A 12280-nucleotide genomic window follows, 5' to 3' on the forward strand; every position below is an offset into this window, starting at 1 on the left:
CTTGTTCAACCTAAAATCTGTTTAGTGGCAATTTAGTATGAGGTGTGCATTTTAATCTGTAATTCATATCAGTCTAAGCAATGTATTCTTATCGTTTTAGATACTTTACAAATCCAGACACTGCAAAGTATGCAAAAGAAGCACTACTGAAGGAACTACAAGAAGGAGACTGTAGGACTACGGCCATCACAGCTGAAGCATCTGAAGCTGCAGAGCCACTAGAAAAGGCCCCACGGATGGAGACCGCAGCACCATCAAGCAAGAGCAGCTTGATGAAAGAGTTTGATCAAATTCTTGAGGAATCAGATGATCCTGGTGCTGCAACCAGTTCAGGCCCTGCTGTTGAGCAGCTGCATGCATATTTTGCAGAGAAAACGATTGCTACTTCAGACAACCCATACCAATACTGGGGAGTCAACAGGCAGCGCTTACCTGGTCTTACAGCTGCTGTCACCAAATACTTGTGTGCCCCCTGCACTAGTGTGGAGAGTGAGCGACTGTTTAGCACTGTGTCTGACATCTTGAATGACAAGAGAAACCGACTTACAGCAGAAAGAGCAGAAATGCTTGTTTTCACAAAAAAGAATCTGCCACTCCTGCTGTGCATTGAGGACTCTTAGGGGGGGTTCCTTCAACTGAGGGCCCCGGCCAATTGCTTGGTTTACAATGTTTGATTAATGAATGATGATTCATTATTTAATGTTTTACACTTGTGTATTCTCAGGTGCAGCTGCTACATTTTATTTAAAGTTTCATGGCAGTCAGGTTGAGTGGTGTGAGACTGCACGAAAGGCTACTATGTTGAAGTTAATTGTTTCTTCTGGAGTAAAACTGTATATTTCAGACTACTGTTTGCACAAATACTTGCTTTTACAATTGTTATTAGTGAATGATTGTAGTTAGTTTATCTTTGAAGAAGCTACTTGCTCTGCTTCTGCAGCTATACTTTATTTACATTTTTCAATTTTATTTTTCAAGTTCATTTATTTATTCATAAGTTGTTGTAATAATATATTTATTTTTTGACTGTTGAAGAAGTTCAAGTTGTTTCATTAAGAAATATACATTTGAAATGTGTATATATTTATATTGTTAATAAAATATTGGTTTACAATTTTAAATTACATTTATATGCTATTATTGGCTTTATTTTAGCTTGGGAAGGTAAGTTTAGTTAGAAAAACTAAATTTAAGCCAGGCTAGATGTCTTCTGTATAGTGAGGTGTATGATTTGTAAATTCAATAATGGCATCGGATCGGTATCGGGTATCGACAGATCCACATACACCAAAAAACGGAATCGGTATCGGAGTCAAAAAACCTGAATCGGTGCATCCCTAGTCTCATCTAATATAAACTTTTGCAGGCACTACAAATATAATCTTATAAATGTTGAGATTAAAGTCTCTATGATGTGGGAATAAAATGTATTACTGGGGACCTTTCTATGGCTTAGTATTATGAAGGAATACATGGTTAGTGCCAGGTGGGAATGAATATCTTTGATTTTGCATCCATTTGATAATTTGCTGAAAGTATCCGATAGACAATGCATGGTTTTACATATTTATATATATTTATTTCTTTATAACATCTGAAAGGAATTGAAATACTAAAAGTATTGTTCAGTTTGATCCACTGAATAAACACAGACATAACAGATGGTTTTAGAGTCTAATGCTGAATGTTTATCGCTATTGTTTTTCCGCCTATATACACTATGATTGATAAAGTGAATTGAGAATGAAACTTTTAGTCAGCATTTTACCCTCAAACAACAAACTAATGCTGTAGCACATCATTATGTTTACATGTAGGAAGTGTTCCAATTACACAATGGGCGCATTTTATTTAGACTGTTTTGATGCAGTTGACCTCAAACAAAGATATACAAAATTTTGTGAATAAATATTATGAAAATAAAATAATTTTCTTCCTAATAAAGGATGCCGTGTTTTGTTGTTATTTCTACTAGAACTACAGCCCATTTCTGAATGTTTTTCTATCCATTTATTTATAGGCTTATAATAAATTCTAAAATAAATATTTTGCTAAAATAAATATAAAAATATTTTGCTAACACTGCAGCCTATATTCATAAAGTCTAAGAGCTGTTCTTATAATGCATTGTAACATTCATAAAGTATTATAGACATAAGGCATGTAACGATGAATCGCGAATCGGTTAAAAATCGATGTAAATGCATGACAATTTAAACCGGCTGATGTGGAAAATGAATCACTTCTTTAGGAGTACTTCACAGTATTTTACTTAACAGAAAAACTGGGGTAATATTACATTTGAATTTATGATGTCAGTTTGACGTCAGATGTCACTGCGTATTCACATCGACGTTGTACGTTAGTTTTTGGTTTTGACCGAACGCGAGATGGCGAGCGAATCTGAAATTGAGGACACACCCCCCCAATCTGAAATCGTTGGTGTGGCAGCATTTTCTGGTAATCACAAATGAAAATGGCGAGAAAAGCACAGACGACAAAAACTGCATGCAAACATTGTAAAAGACTGTTAACGTACACAAATAGCACAATGAACATGCTTCATGTCAACCGGCACCACAGTGAGCTCAATTCACCACCGCCAGAGCGAAGATTATTAAAAGGGCAAACCACGCTAAAAAGCTGCACATGCAAGCCTTAGTTTATTTGGTAACGCTTTACATCAAGTGCACCTTCATAATGCATTCATTATGCATTTATAGAACATTCAGTGCAACTTCATAATGCATTCATAGAACATTCATTAGCAGCATGCAAGTACACCTTAACATCCTAACATCCTTTAACAGCATTAATACACACTAATAACAAACATTACATGATTATGCAATTATAATGTTTGTTATTATTAAATAATGTTTGATATTAATTAGAGGTCGACCGATGTATCGGTTTTGCCGATTAATCGGCACCGATAGTTGATTCCCGGAACTATCGGTTATCGGCAAAAATCCACGCCGATAGTTTTTCCGGGTTGCGTCAGAGCTGAAGCGGCTGAGAACGGTCCGTTGTCCTTATACAGTGCGAGAGCCAACATATATATCTATGGCAAGAGCCGCCTCTATAGGCGAAAATCGCTGTAAAGCACATGCTTTTGTTTTGACACGTGATACTGTTAGTTGCAAGGAGAGCGCAAGCTGCCTGGAGAGAGCGCGGTGCACGGACAACGCTGACACTTCAAATGCACGTTTAAAACACAGACAGCGAAAAGGTATGTATACAGTACACTACAGTACATGTTTTCATCTCAATATAAAGTAATTCATTTGTTGATTAGATTCTGCATTGGAGAAAGAACAGCAGTATGTTTGTCGACAAGGCTGAGAGGACGCTAACATTAGCAGTACATCAAGCGGTTAAAATAATGTGGCAAAAATACACGCAAGTCCGACCCAAATGTTTAATGTCATGATTGTTACCATCAGGAACGCGTTCTATTTCAGTTCTTTTTATCTTCAGGCACAGGGTGCGATTTGCCGGGGGGATGGGGGGATCCGACTGGAGCGCTTCGAAACAGTGAATCTTTTTGCGACGCAGTGTTTTACTGATTCGGAGTTTCAAAAAGCTCTGTTGATACTTTGCTCACCTTCTCTATATAATATATTTGTTGTTTGAAATGAAATCATTACTATTATAGGCCTAACTTACGATGTTTTTATTAAATTTGTTATCACGTAATACAGCTCCCTTCGTATTAAAACCATTTCATGACGTGAAACTCATTATCTGGTTCTTGCCTTAAAAGACGGGTATATAATGAGCGTTGTTAACAGATTACACAAACAGTTTGGTCAACCTCTGCCTATGGAGAGAGAAAAAAGTTTTCAAAATAGAAGCAAATATAGTGGGAGACTACACATATAATATACATTTATATAATTAATATTATATATAATTATAATATTATATAATTATATAATTATTATTATAATTCATTTTGTATGTAACTTTTTTTTAATTTATTTGCAGTGTTACTTTTTCTTTCAGTTTGAAAGCATGTCTTTAATTTACCTCAATATTTATTAATATATTCATATTTATTTCATATAGCACATTTTCATGATTCAGTACTGTTTTTTTGTTTGGTTTTTGTAATAAAGTTCAGTACTATTTTACATGTAGTGTTATGTTTTAATTTAGTTTTTTTTTTTTAATCCAGTATCCATTTTAAAAACTATCGGTTAATTAATCGGTTATCGGCAAGTACGGACCAACCTGTCTATCGGTATCGGTAAAATTCAATATCGGTCGACCTCTAATATTAATGTATATTACAGCTGTTAAGGGATGTTAGGATGTTAAAGTGTACTTTCATGCTGCTAGGGTGTTAGGATGTAAAGGTATACATGCATGATATTTATGAATGTTTTCTGAATACTTAATGAATACATTATGAAGGTGTACTGAACGTTTTATGAATGCAATATAAAAGCATTATGAAGGTGTAGTTAATGTAAAGCATTACCGATTATTTGAAGATTTTTTTTTTTAATTTATTTTGATTTGGAATTTTTTTAACACTATTTTATTCAATTTCAGTTGCACTGTTAAGAAGAGGACACATTTTGCACAATTTAGAGAGATAAAGGAATATTTTTGAATAAATTTGTCTGCAGCACATTCTGTTAAAAAATCGTGAGAAAATCATATCGTGAACCCAGATTTGTGAATCGTATCAAATTGTAAGTGGAGTGTATCATTATATCCCTAATAGACACAGCTACAGATATTCATAAAAAGGCATAACACATTATAGCCATGTTTCTCAGGCATTATGAATGTTCTACTCTGGAATATTTTAGCACACAATGCTGCAACCTGGACAATCCAATCGAGTAGGTTCTTTCGAATGCAAAGATATGCGATTCATGTCTGTGCAATATACCTACCCAAAGTTATGAGCCTGAGGTTAATGGGTGCGAAAATCAACACATTTTGTCAGGTTCGCGGGATTACCAAACATATGAATATTAAGCCGTTGTGATAAATATTAAGACTTTTGATGAGTAGTCTTGACTGGTCTTGAAATAAAAGTCCTTTATGTCCAAGACTGAGACAAGACAGAGTCAAAATAAAGTCAACTGCAAGATGAAACCATGACTGCAAAAAAGTGGTCTTGAGACCGGTCTTGAGTACCATAACACTACTGTGTAGTAACACATTATTTAGCCACAAAAGCTGAAACTATTGGTTTTGAAGAGGATGTATCATGTCTGTCTTTAGTACACTGACATTCCCTTTGTGTTGGAATTCCACTTACTATGTCAGAACTTGATTTGCTCTTAGGCTCTCTTGACTGTGTCTTAATAAATTAAATGACAGCCACTTGTCTGCCTTGTCCCAGGTCAGTTTGTGAGGTGTAATGCACTGTCTGCTCCTTGTTTCAATCTCCTGTTGTACTGTATCACACCTGATGTCAGAATTTTTGAAATTTGTTATTTTTATGATTGTAATGGCTAGAAAGGCACAGCTAACGAATGAATGGAGGGCTCCTATCAAAATTTTGAGCTAAGAAGGGTTCTCTCATCGGCAAATAATCATAAAGTTAAATGTTCCTAAGCATCGAGTGACCTACTGTTTACAGAGAAAAAGGTTGACAGGAAGCAACAGTGACCCGAAACAGTCTGGAGCAAGGAAAGTGACATCAAAGGCTGAAGATCAACACTTAGTTGTGGCGTGCAAAAGAAATTGGAAGATGACTGTAATAGTCTGAATACTGCGATTAATGTGAACAGAGGGAAACTTGTATCTCTTAATACAGTCAAGCAAAGACTGAGAGCAGCTGGACTGCATGGTCGAGTTGCTGCCAGAAAACCTTTACTTCATGGTGTTAACAAGAAAAAGAGACTGATATAGGCTAAACAGCACAAACACTGGAGTATTCAGGACGGGGAGCAAAGTCCATCCATGGGACGAGTTGGACCAATAAGTTTAAAATGAGCATGTTGCAAATGAGACAGAACTGCATGCTTGAAATGGTGCTGGAAGGGTTTGGAAACAAGTTATTTACAAAAATTGCTGGGAAGGATGCTGTGAATCTGTGCTGCAGGCAAGGAGTCATTATTTAGATGAAACTCATACTTAGGCGCTCGCATTCATTAAACTGCACTTACAATGAACAGTAAATAAAAAAAGTCAGTTACATTTCTTTTAAGTATTTCTAATATTTTCTTGTAATAAAACTTAAAAGAAATAAAAGAAAAAGCAGTGTGTCATTTATTAAAAAAAAATCAGAGTCTGGGCCCAAACTGGCCTTTAGTGTGAGTGTGTGTATGTGTGTGTGTGCGTGTACGTGTGTATGTGCGTGTATGTGTGTATGTGCGTGTGTGTGTGTGTGTGTGTGTTATGTATAGTGAAATGCTTTTCCTTAACTTTATACCTCAGTTAAACATGTTTCAGAAACAACCCCTTAAAATCTTTGGTCCCTCAGTGTTGCACGACATGAGTCATCCAGCTGCATTCAGAGAAGGAAGTGCAGGAATAGCGTTCCAAAGGCGATATGTGGTGATTGATATTGCATGGAATGAGGTAGCCAGCATACCTCTCTCTCTCTTTGCCCTGTGGAGGTGTTAGGATATTCCGACGGATGATGTCGTCCCTCAGTCTACTCAAGAGAGCTGCTCTTGTTCCGTCAGCCCACCTGTTATAAACAGGAAATGAATAGTAACAGAAAATGAGCTGGGGGGGGGGGGGGGCTGGGGTGCTAAAGGCTCAGAGACCTTATGAATATTCATGAGCAGCAGTATCAGAGGGCTCATTGCAGAAGATAATCTTGATTTTTTTTTTTCATCAGCAGAGAAAGCTGTATAGTTCAACTTGAAATGAAGCCTAGAGATTTGAGGGAAAAGCCATCGTTGTCATCTTAGAAAATGGACACTCATAAATGCTGGGTAATGCTGGATGGATCGTTGCCCACTACCCATCTCTAGCTGATAAGCAGAGCGGCAGCAGTGAGATATGGTATTCCTTTGGTTCTAAACTGAAAGAAAAGGGTGAATCCGCAGGCTCACAGCCCCAGAATGTATAAATAAGGAGCTTAAAGTTCATCAGTAGTGCATGACAACCGATGTAAGATGTGGCAGTAGTGCTATTTACTGGATATTAGGTATCATGTTTCTGTTTAAAAACATGTTTACATGCGAGTTCCTGCAGTAACAAAAAGTAGGCTGGGCGAAATGTCAGAACAAACACAAATATAAATGTAACATGACTGTATTATCCGTGAGGTCATTTTAATATCAAAATCAAGGCATTGAATAGTTTAATTAATCAATGTGTACTTCACTGATAATGTTCAAGTTGTATCATAGGTTTTTACTGTTGGTTTAATTCATAAATATTTGTTTATTATTTTTAACAGGGACTGTTTTACATAATCGATGTAGTATCCAGGTCAAAATATTGGTATCGACTCTCCTCTACTTGCTGTACCATATACACCCAAGACAACGCCATACTCAGTTTAGCTAGCAAAGTAATTACAGCAGTACAATAGTGCACTTCTGTTACTGCTGTTATTGATGCAGAGCGGCTACTCCGTGTGGCTTTCTCAGGCAGACTCATGTCAAGAGATTATCTCGCATTGGTGGGAGACACCCCCCCCCCCCCCTCAAAAGCCTGAGGCCATAATAGCAGGTTTAAACTCAGAGATGGGGGATGAAGACAGACGTGTAGCCGATGGCTGCAGAACATGTGGGGAGGGATAACAGCATGAGACCTCAGCCAAAACGAGACGGCGAGGCTGGGATGAGCTCTCCAGCTCCCAAGCCCACATAAAACCTAAAAAAAGGTAGCAGGAACTTTTCCAGCGACTGTCAAATATATTATTTAGTTCCCTTCCATATCCCAAGTATTATTGTGCTGTTTTGAAGTATGACATAAATCAGGAGTTCTTAAGTCCAATTTTCATTTGACCACTGGGTCAGACTTAATTAACAGCAAAGGGGCAGCTGGAGGCACACAAAGGGGGGGTGGGGGGGGATCCCGACTCGGGCCTGCAAAGCATTACTTTATGGTTTTGAGGTCTGTGTAATGGGGTGTATGCTGTCAGACTGTTCACCCACCTCGGTGGGCATGTCTGTGCCAGACAGGGCTGCAAACACAGCTGGGATGATGCCCGTCTGCTGGGATTGTGCAGAAGCCAGAGCGGAGGTTTAAACAAAATGCCATCTGCGTGGGGCGGCAGTGAACGGAAGCTGTTCACCATCAATCATCTTTTTCCTTTTTCCAAAGGAAAACGTGACGCACGGGCAGCGGTGACCCGGGAACGTTCTTGGATCACATGTGTAATGATGACACAGATGGGTTTCAGGATTTTTTTCTTTTTGTTTAAACTTACTGGATGAAAGATTGCAGGACACATAAAATCCCAGTTTAGTGCCCCCTGTTTTTGAAGCCGAAGCAGGCTTACAGAAGCCAGAATGACATTTAAAACCTACATTCATATATTCCACATTTTACTCATTGTGTACATGCTCTGGGATGGACTAGCATCCCATTGAGGTTGTGCCTCAACCCTGTGCCCTTTGCTCCTAGGAACAGGCACCAGGGTCCCCTGACAGTTAGGAGATGGATGGACAGATGGATGGATGGATGGATGAGTGAGAAGATCCTAGTGTGTGGTCGGAGTGAATCAGGGGAGCAGTGGATGTGCTATCTTACCCTCTGTCCCGCTCAGCTGCTGCTGAGGGCAGGGACTGCCTGGGATACAGCATGTCCACCAGGGAGAGCAGGTCGGCCTCTGGGGAGGCAGGCAGTAGAAGCCCCAGGGTCTCTAGGAGGGTGCCGGCTGACACCTGGGTCCACTTCACTAGGCCTGCCATGAAATCCAGCTCCTGCAGAGGTGAAAAGTATCGCCAGAGACTGGACTGAGGCCTGAAGGTGGCCAATTCAAGCACACAACCTCTGGTGTGGCCCGAATGAACCTGAGGCATGCAGGATGTCGGCAGCATTTAAGGGGCTCCTGGGTTCCAGACTAACTACCCTTACTGAAGATTTCAGGAACGGCAGAACAATTCCCCTCTGTAGTCGTGCATTTTAAAATGCACAATGCCCACTTAAACCATGGGTATTACACATGTTGCTTACATGCTTGTACGTAAAGGCTGGCCTTTGGATTTAACTGCAGGTAATTTCCAAACTAATGACTGGCTTACCATCTTAGCAATGGAGTATTGGGTCATATATAACCAAAATATTTAATAGTAATAGGTGATGTTTCATTTTTGATGCCGTCCTGACATTATCTTCAGGTAAACCTTATTTTGTATTTTAAAAAGCAATGCTATTCCGGTATTTTGTAATGGTGTAAGAGGAGTTGTTGTGCATTAACCCTTACATAGCTGATGTGAGCGTAGGAATCGACAAGAGGGTCCATAATTCAAACATGTTATTGAATTCCTGGTTCTTAAAAATTTAGAACAGTTTATCATTTTGAACTGGTTCTCAATACCCAACCCTACACACCAATCCTCGCCCCTCCTGGTGCTACATGTGATATTCAATGATGGTTTTAAAAACAAACAAACAAATAAATGGCAAATCACACTGGTGTGCCTCGTCATAAAATTTAGTTGCACTATCTCCAAAAACGGTCACAAAATGTGACTAAATGGCCGCAGTCAGGAGCAATGGTCTCTTGTGTTTGCATTGCTAGGATTTCACATAATACTTATGTCTATTCGACACATTCCCTTCTACATCACTTTTTAATGAAAATATTTCCACAAATTTCTCCTGCACTCTTATTTTTTCAGACGGCTCATGCTCCCATAAAGTTTCCCTGGACCTTTCCGTTACTGTTACGTAACAACTAGTTCATATACGACTTGAGAAACCCATGTCCTAAAATTCATTCATATTCCATGGTTAACAATGTACTCCTTGATGCCTATAACCTGAAAAGAACTTTCTGGAAGTACACAAAAAAGTATGCAAGAAAATACTACACATGATTAACATAAAAAAAACAAATATCCGTGTGTATGTGTGTGTGTGTGTATATATATACTGTATATACACACACACACACAGTGGTACCTCAGAACTCGAACTTAATCCGTTCAGAACTCCGGACCGAATCCTAAAAAGTTCGAGTTCTGATCGAATTTCCCCCATAAGAAATAATGGAAAAACCTATTAATTGCCCCCCCAAAAATATGTTTTTTTAGCATTTAAACACAAAATGAACCGGATAAAACAAGAACATATACTGTACACATGTAAGCACATTTATCAAAACAGTAATTTGTAAAGTAAGAAAATAAATGTATCCAAAAAATGTGTCCTGCCCCGATCGTCCGCTCCATCCGTGTGCCACGCCCCCTTTTTAACCCCGTGTGGAATCCCAGTCTGATCAGCTGTTTCTGGTTGTTGTCATTAGCCCTCTGTATTTCGTCCGCGTTTCAGTTTGTTTCCCCAGCCCGGTCATTGTATTGTCCGTCTGCGTTTGCTTGCCTTACCTGTAATTAAACCCCGTATTCCCCGATACCCTGACGTCTGCGCCTTTGTCTCCATTCCGTCCCCGCTTGGCCCGACAATATTATTATAATTAAATGTATTAATGGTTTATTATTAATATTAAAATAATGAATAAGAAATTTTTATTTTTAAATGTATTTTATTATATAATAATAATTACTAAATGTATTATTACTGTCTAAATATATGTATTCAGCTAGTGTAAACATGCACGATGCTATCACAGCGAATGCGAGACTGAGACTGAAGCGTTACCCTTTGTTTCCACTGAGAGACGTGAGTCATTTCCCCGCATGTACAAGTTATCTTAGGTCGGCGTTCACGGTTTGACTTCTGAGATTCAGATCGAGTTCTAGGTAATTTTTTTTCGAACTGGTTGGTTTGACTTTTAAGAAATTCGAGTTCTAATGAGTTCAAGAACTGAGATACCACTGTATATGTGTGTATATATATATATATATATGTAACCTCCTGAGACACCACCCATTCATTTATGTCCATTGTAGTGGACATTTTATTTTTGCATCTATCTTTTCACTGATGTTAGGAAACGTATTTATTCCTGTTGTACATTAAAGAGGACATGCTGTGAAATTAAAAATAAAAATACATTTGAAAAAATCTAAATTGTAAGATGTCTTATTTCCTCCAAAGACAAATAACCTAAAATTGAAGGACACCTTTTTCCTTGGGTCTCAGGAGGTTACACACACACACACACACACACACACACACACACACACACACATATATATATATATATACACATATATATGCTAACCGATATTGAATTATTCCTATGTTATGAAAATAATCTATCAAATTCCAAGTCTTTCTGCGGAAGAAGTGAATCTTTTTTTCCATCTCAGTGACAGACCCAGGAATATGTGAACTCTGCTTAATAAATTGGCACCATGCTGGTAAACATGGTGTTGGATCAGGACCTCATGTGAATGACTAATGCTGTCAACTGACCAAATCGGCGACCCACTGGCCTGTATGAGACGCCATGGATACGCGTGACAGCATCTCCCTGTGACCATACACCCACACGCGTGACGGCATCTCCCTGTGACCATACACCCACACGCGTGACGGCATCTCCCTGTGACCATACACCCACACGCGTGACGGCATCTCCCTGTGACCATACACCCACACGCGTGACGGCATCTCCCTGTGACCCTACACCCACACGCGTGACGGCATCTCCCTGTGACCCTACACCCACACGCGTGACGGCATCTCCCTGTGACCATACACACACACGCGTGACGGCATCTCCCTGTGACCATACACCCACACGCGTGACGGCATCTCCCTGTGACCATACACCCACACGCGTGACGGCATCTCCCTGTGACCATACACCCACATGCGTGACGGCATCTCCCTGTGACCATACACCCACACGCGTGACGGCATCTCCCTGTGACCATACACCCACACGCGTGACGGCATCTCCCTGTGACCATACACCCACACGCGTGACGGCATCTCCCTGTGACCATACACCCATACGCGTGACGGCATCGCCCTGTGACCATACACCCATCCAATCACAGGCTACGGTTTAATTATTGCCCTTGAGGCGGCTGCTCCATTATTCACCAACCAAAGACATACGCGAATGCCACAGGCAGAAGTGAACGAAGAAGTATCCGCTTCACACCTGGTAACGGTGGTGATATTATGAGATATACTCTCCAGTGTGTAAGATATACTCCAGATATACTCTCCAGTGTGCTCAAACTCACTATTAATCCATTAAAAATCGACA

At 39.5% G+C, this 12280-nt stretch overlaps 1 protein-coding gene and 1 long non-coding RNA gene across 6 annotated transcripts in view; one reads left to right on the top strand and one right to left on the bottom strand.

The window, feature by feature from the left end:
• Positions 1-12280, bottom strand: part of LOC111837697 (limbin) — a 72653-nt gene that overhangs the window by 6076 nt on the left and 54297 nt on the right. For all 5 annotated transcript variants that reach the window (XM_023799975.2, XM_023799974.2, XM_023799973.2 and 2 more), the window contains 2 exons: positions 8683-8855; positions 6563-6661 (listed from right to left, as the gene is read on the bottom strand). In XM_023799975.2, the coding sequence (XP_023655743.2) occupies positions 6563-6661; positions 8683-8855 (272 nt within the window). The remainder of the gene's footprint in view (positions 1-6562; positions 6662-8682; positions 8856-12280) is intronic.
• LOC140593605 (uncharacterized) lies at positions 2897-3739 on the top strand. Its single transcript, XR_011994014.1, has 2 exons — positions 2897-3232; positions 3481-3739. It is a non-coding gene; the product is annotated as an uncharacterized lncRNA (long non-coding RNA).

This window comes from Paramormyrops kingsleyae, chromosome 12, assembly GCF_048594095.1.
Source record: "Paramormyrops kingsleyae isolate MSU_618 chromosome 12, PKINGS_0.4, whole genome shotgun sequence".
NCBI classification, from domain to species: Eukaryota; Metazoa; Chordata; class Actinopteri; order Osteoglossiformes; family Mormyridae; genus Paramormyrops; species Paramormyrops kingsleyae.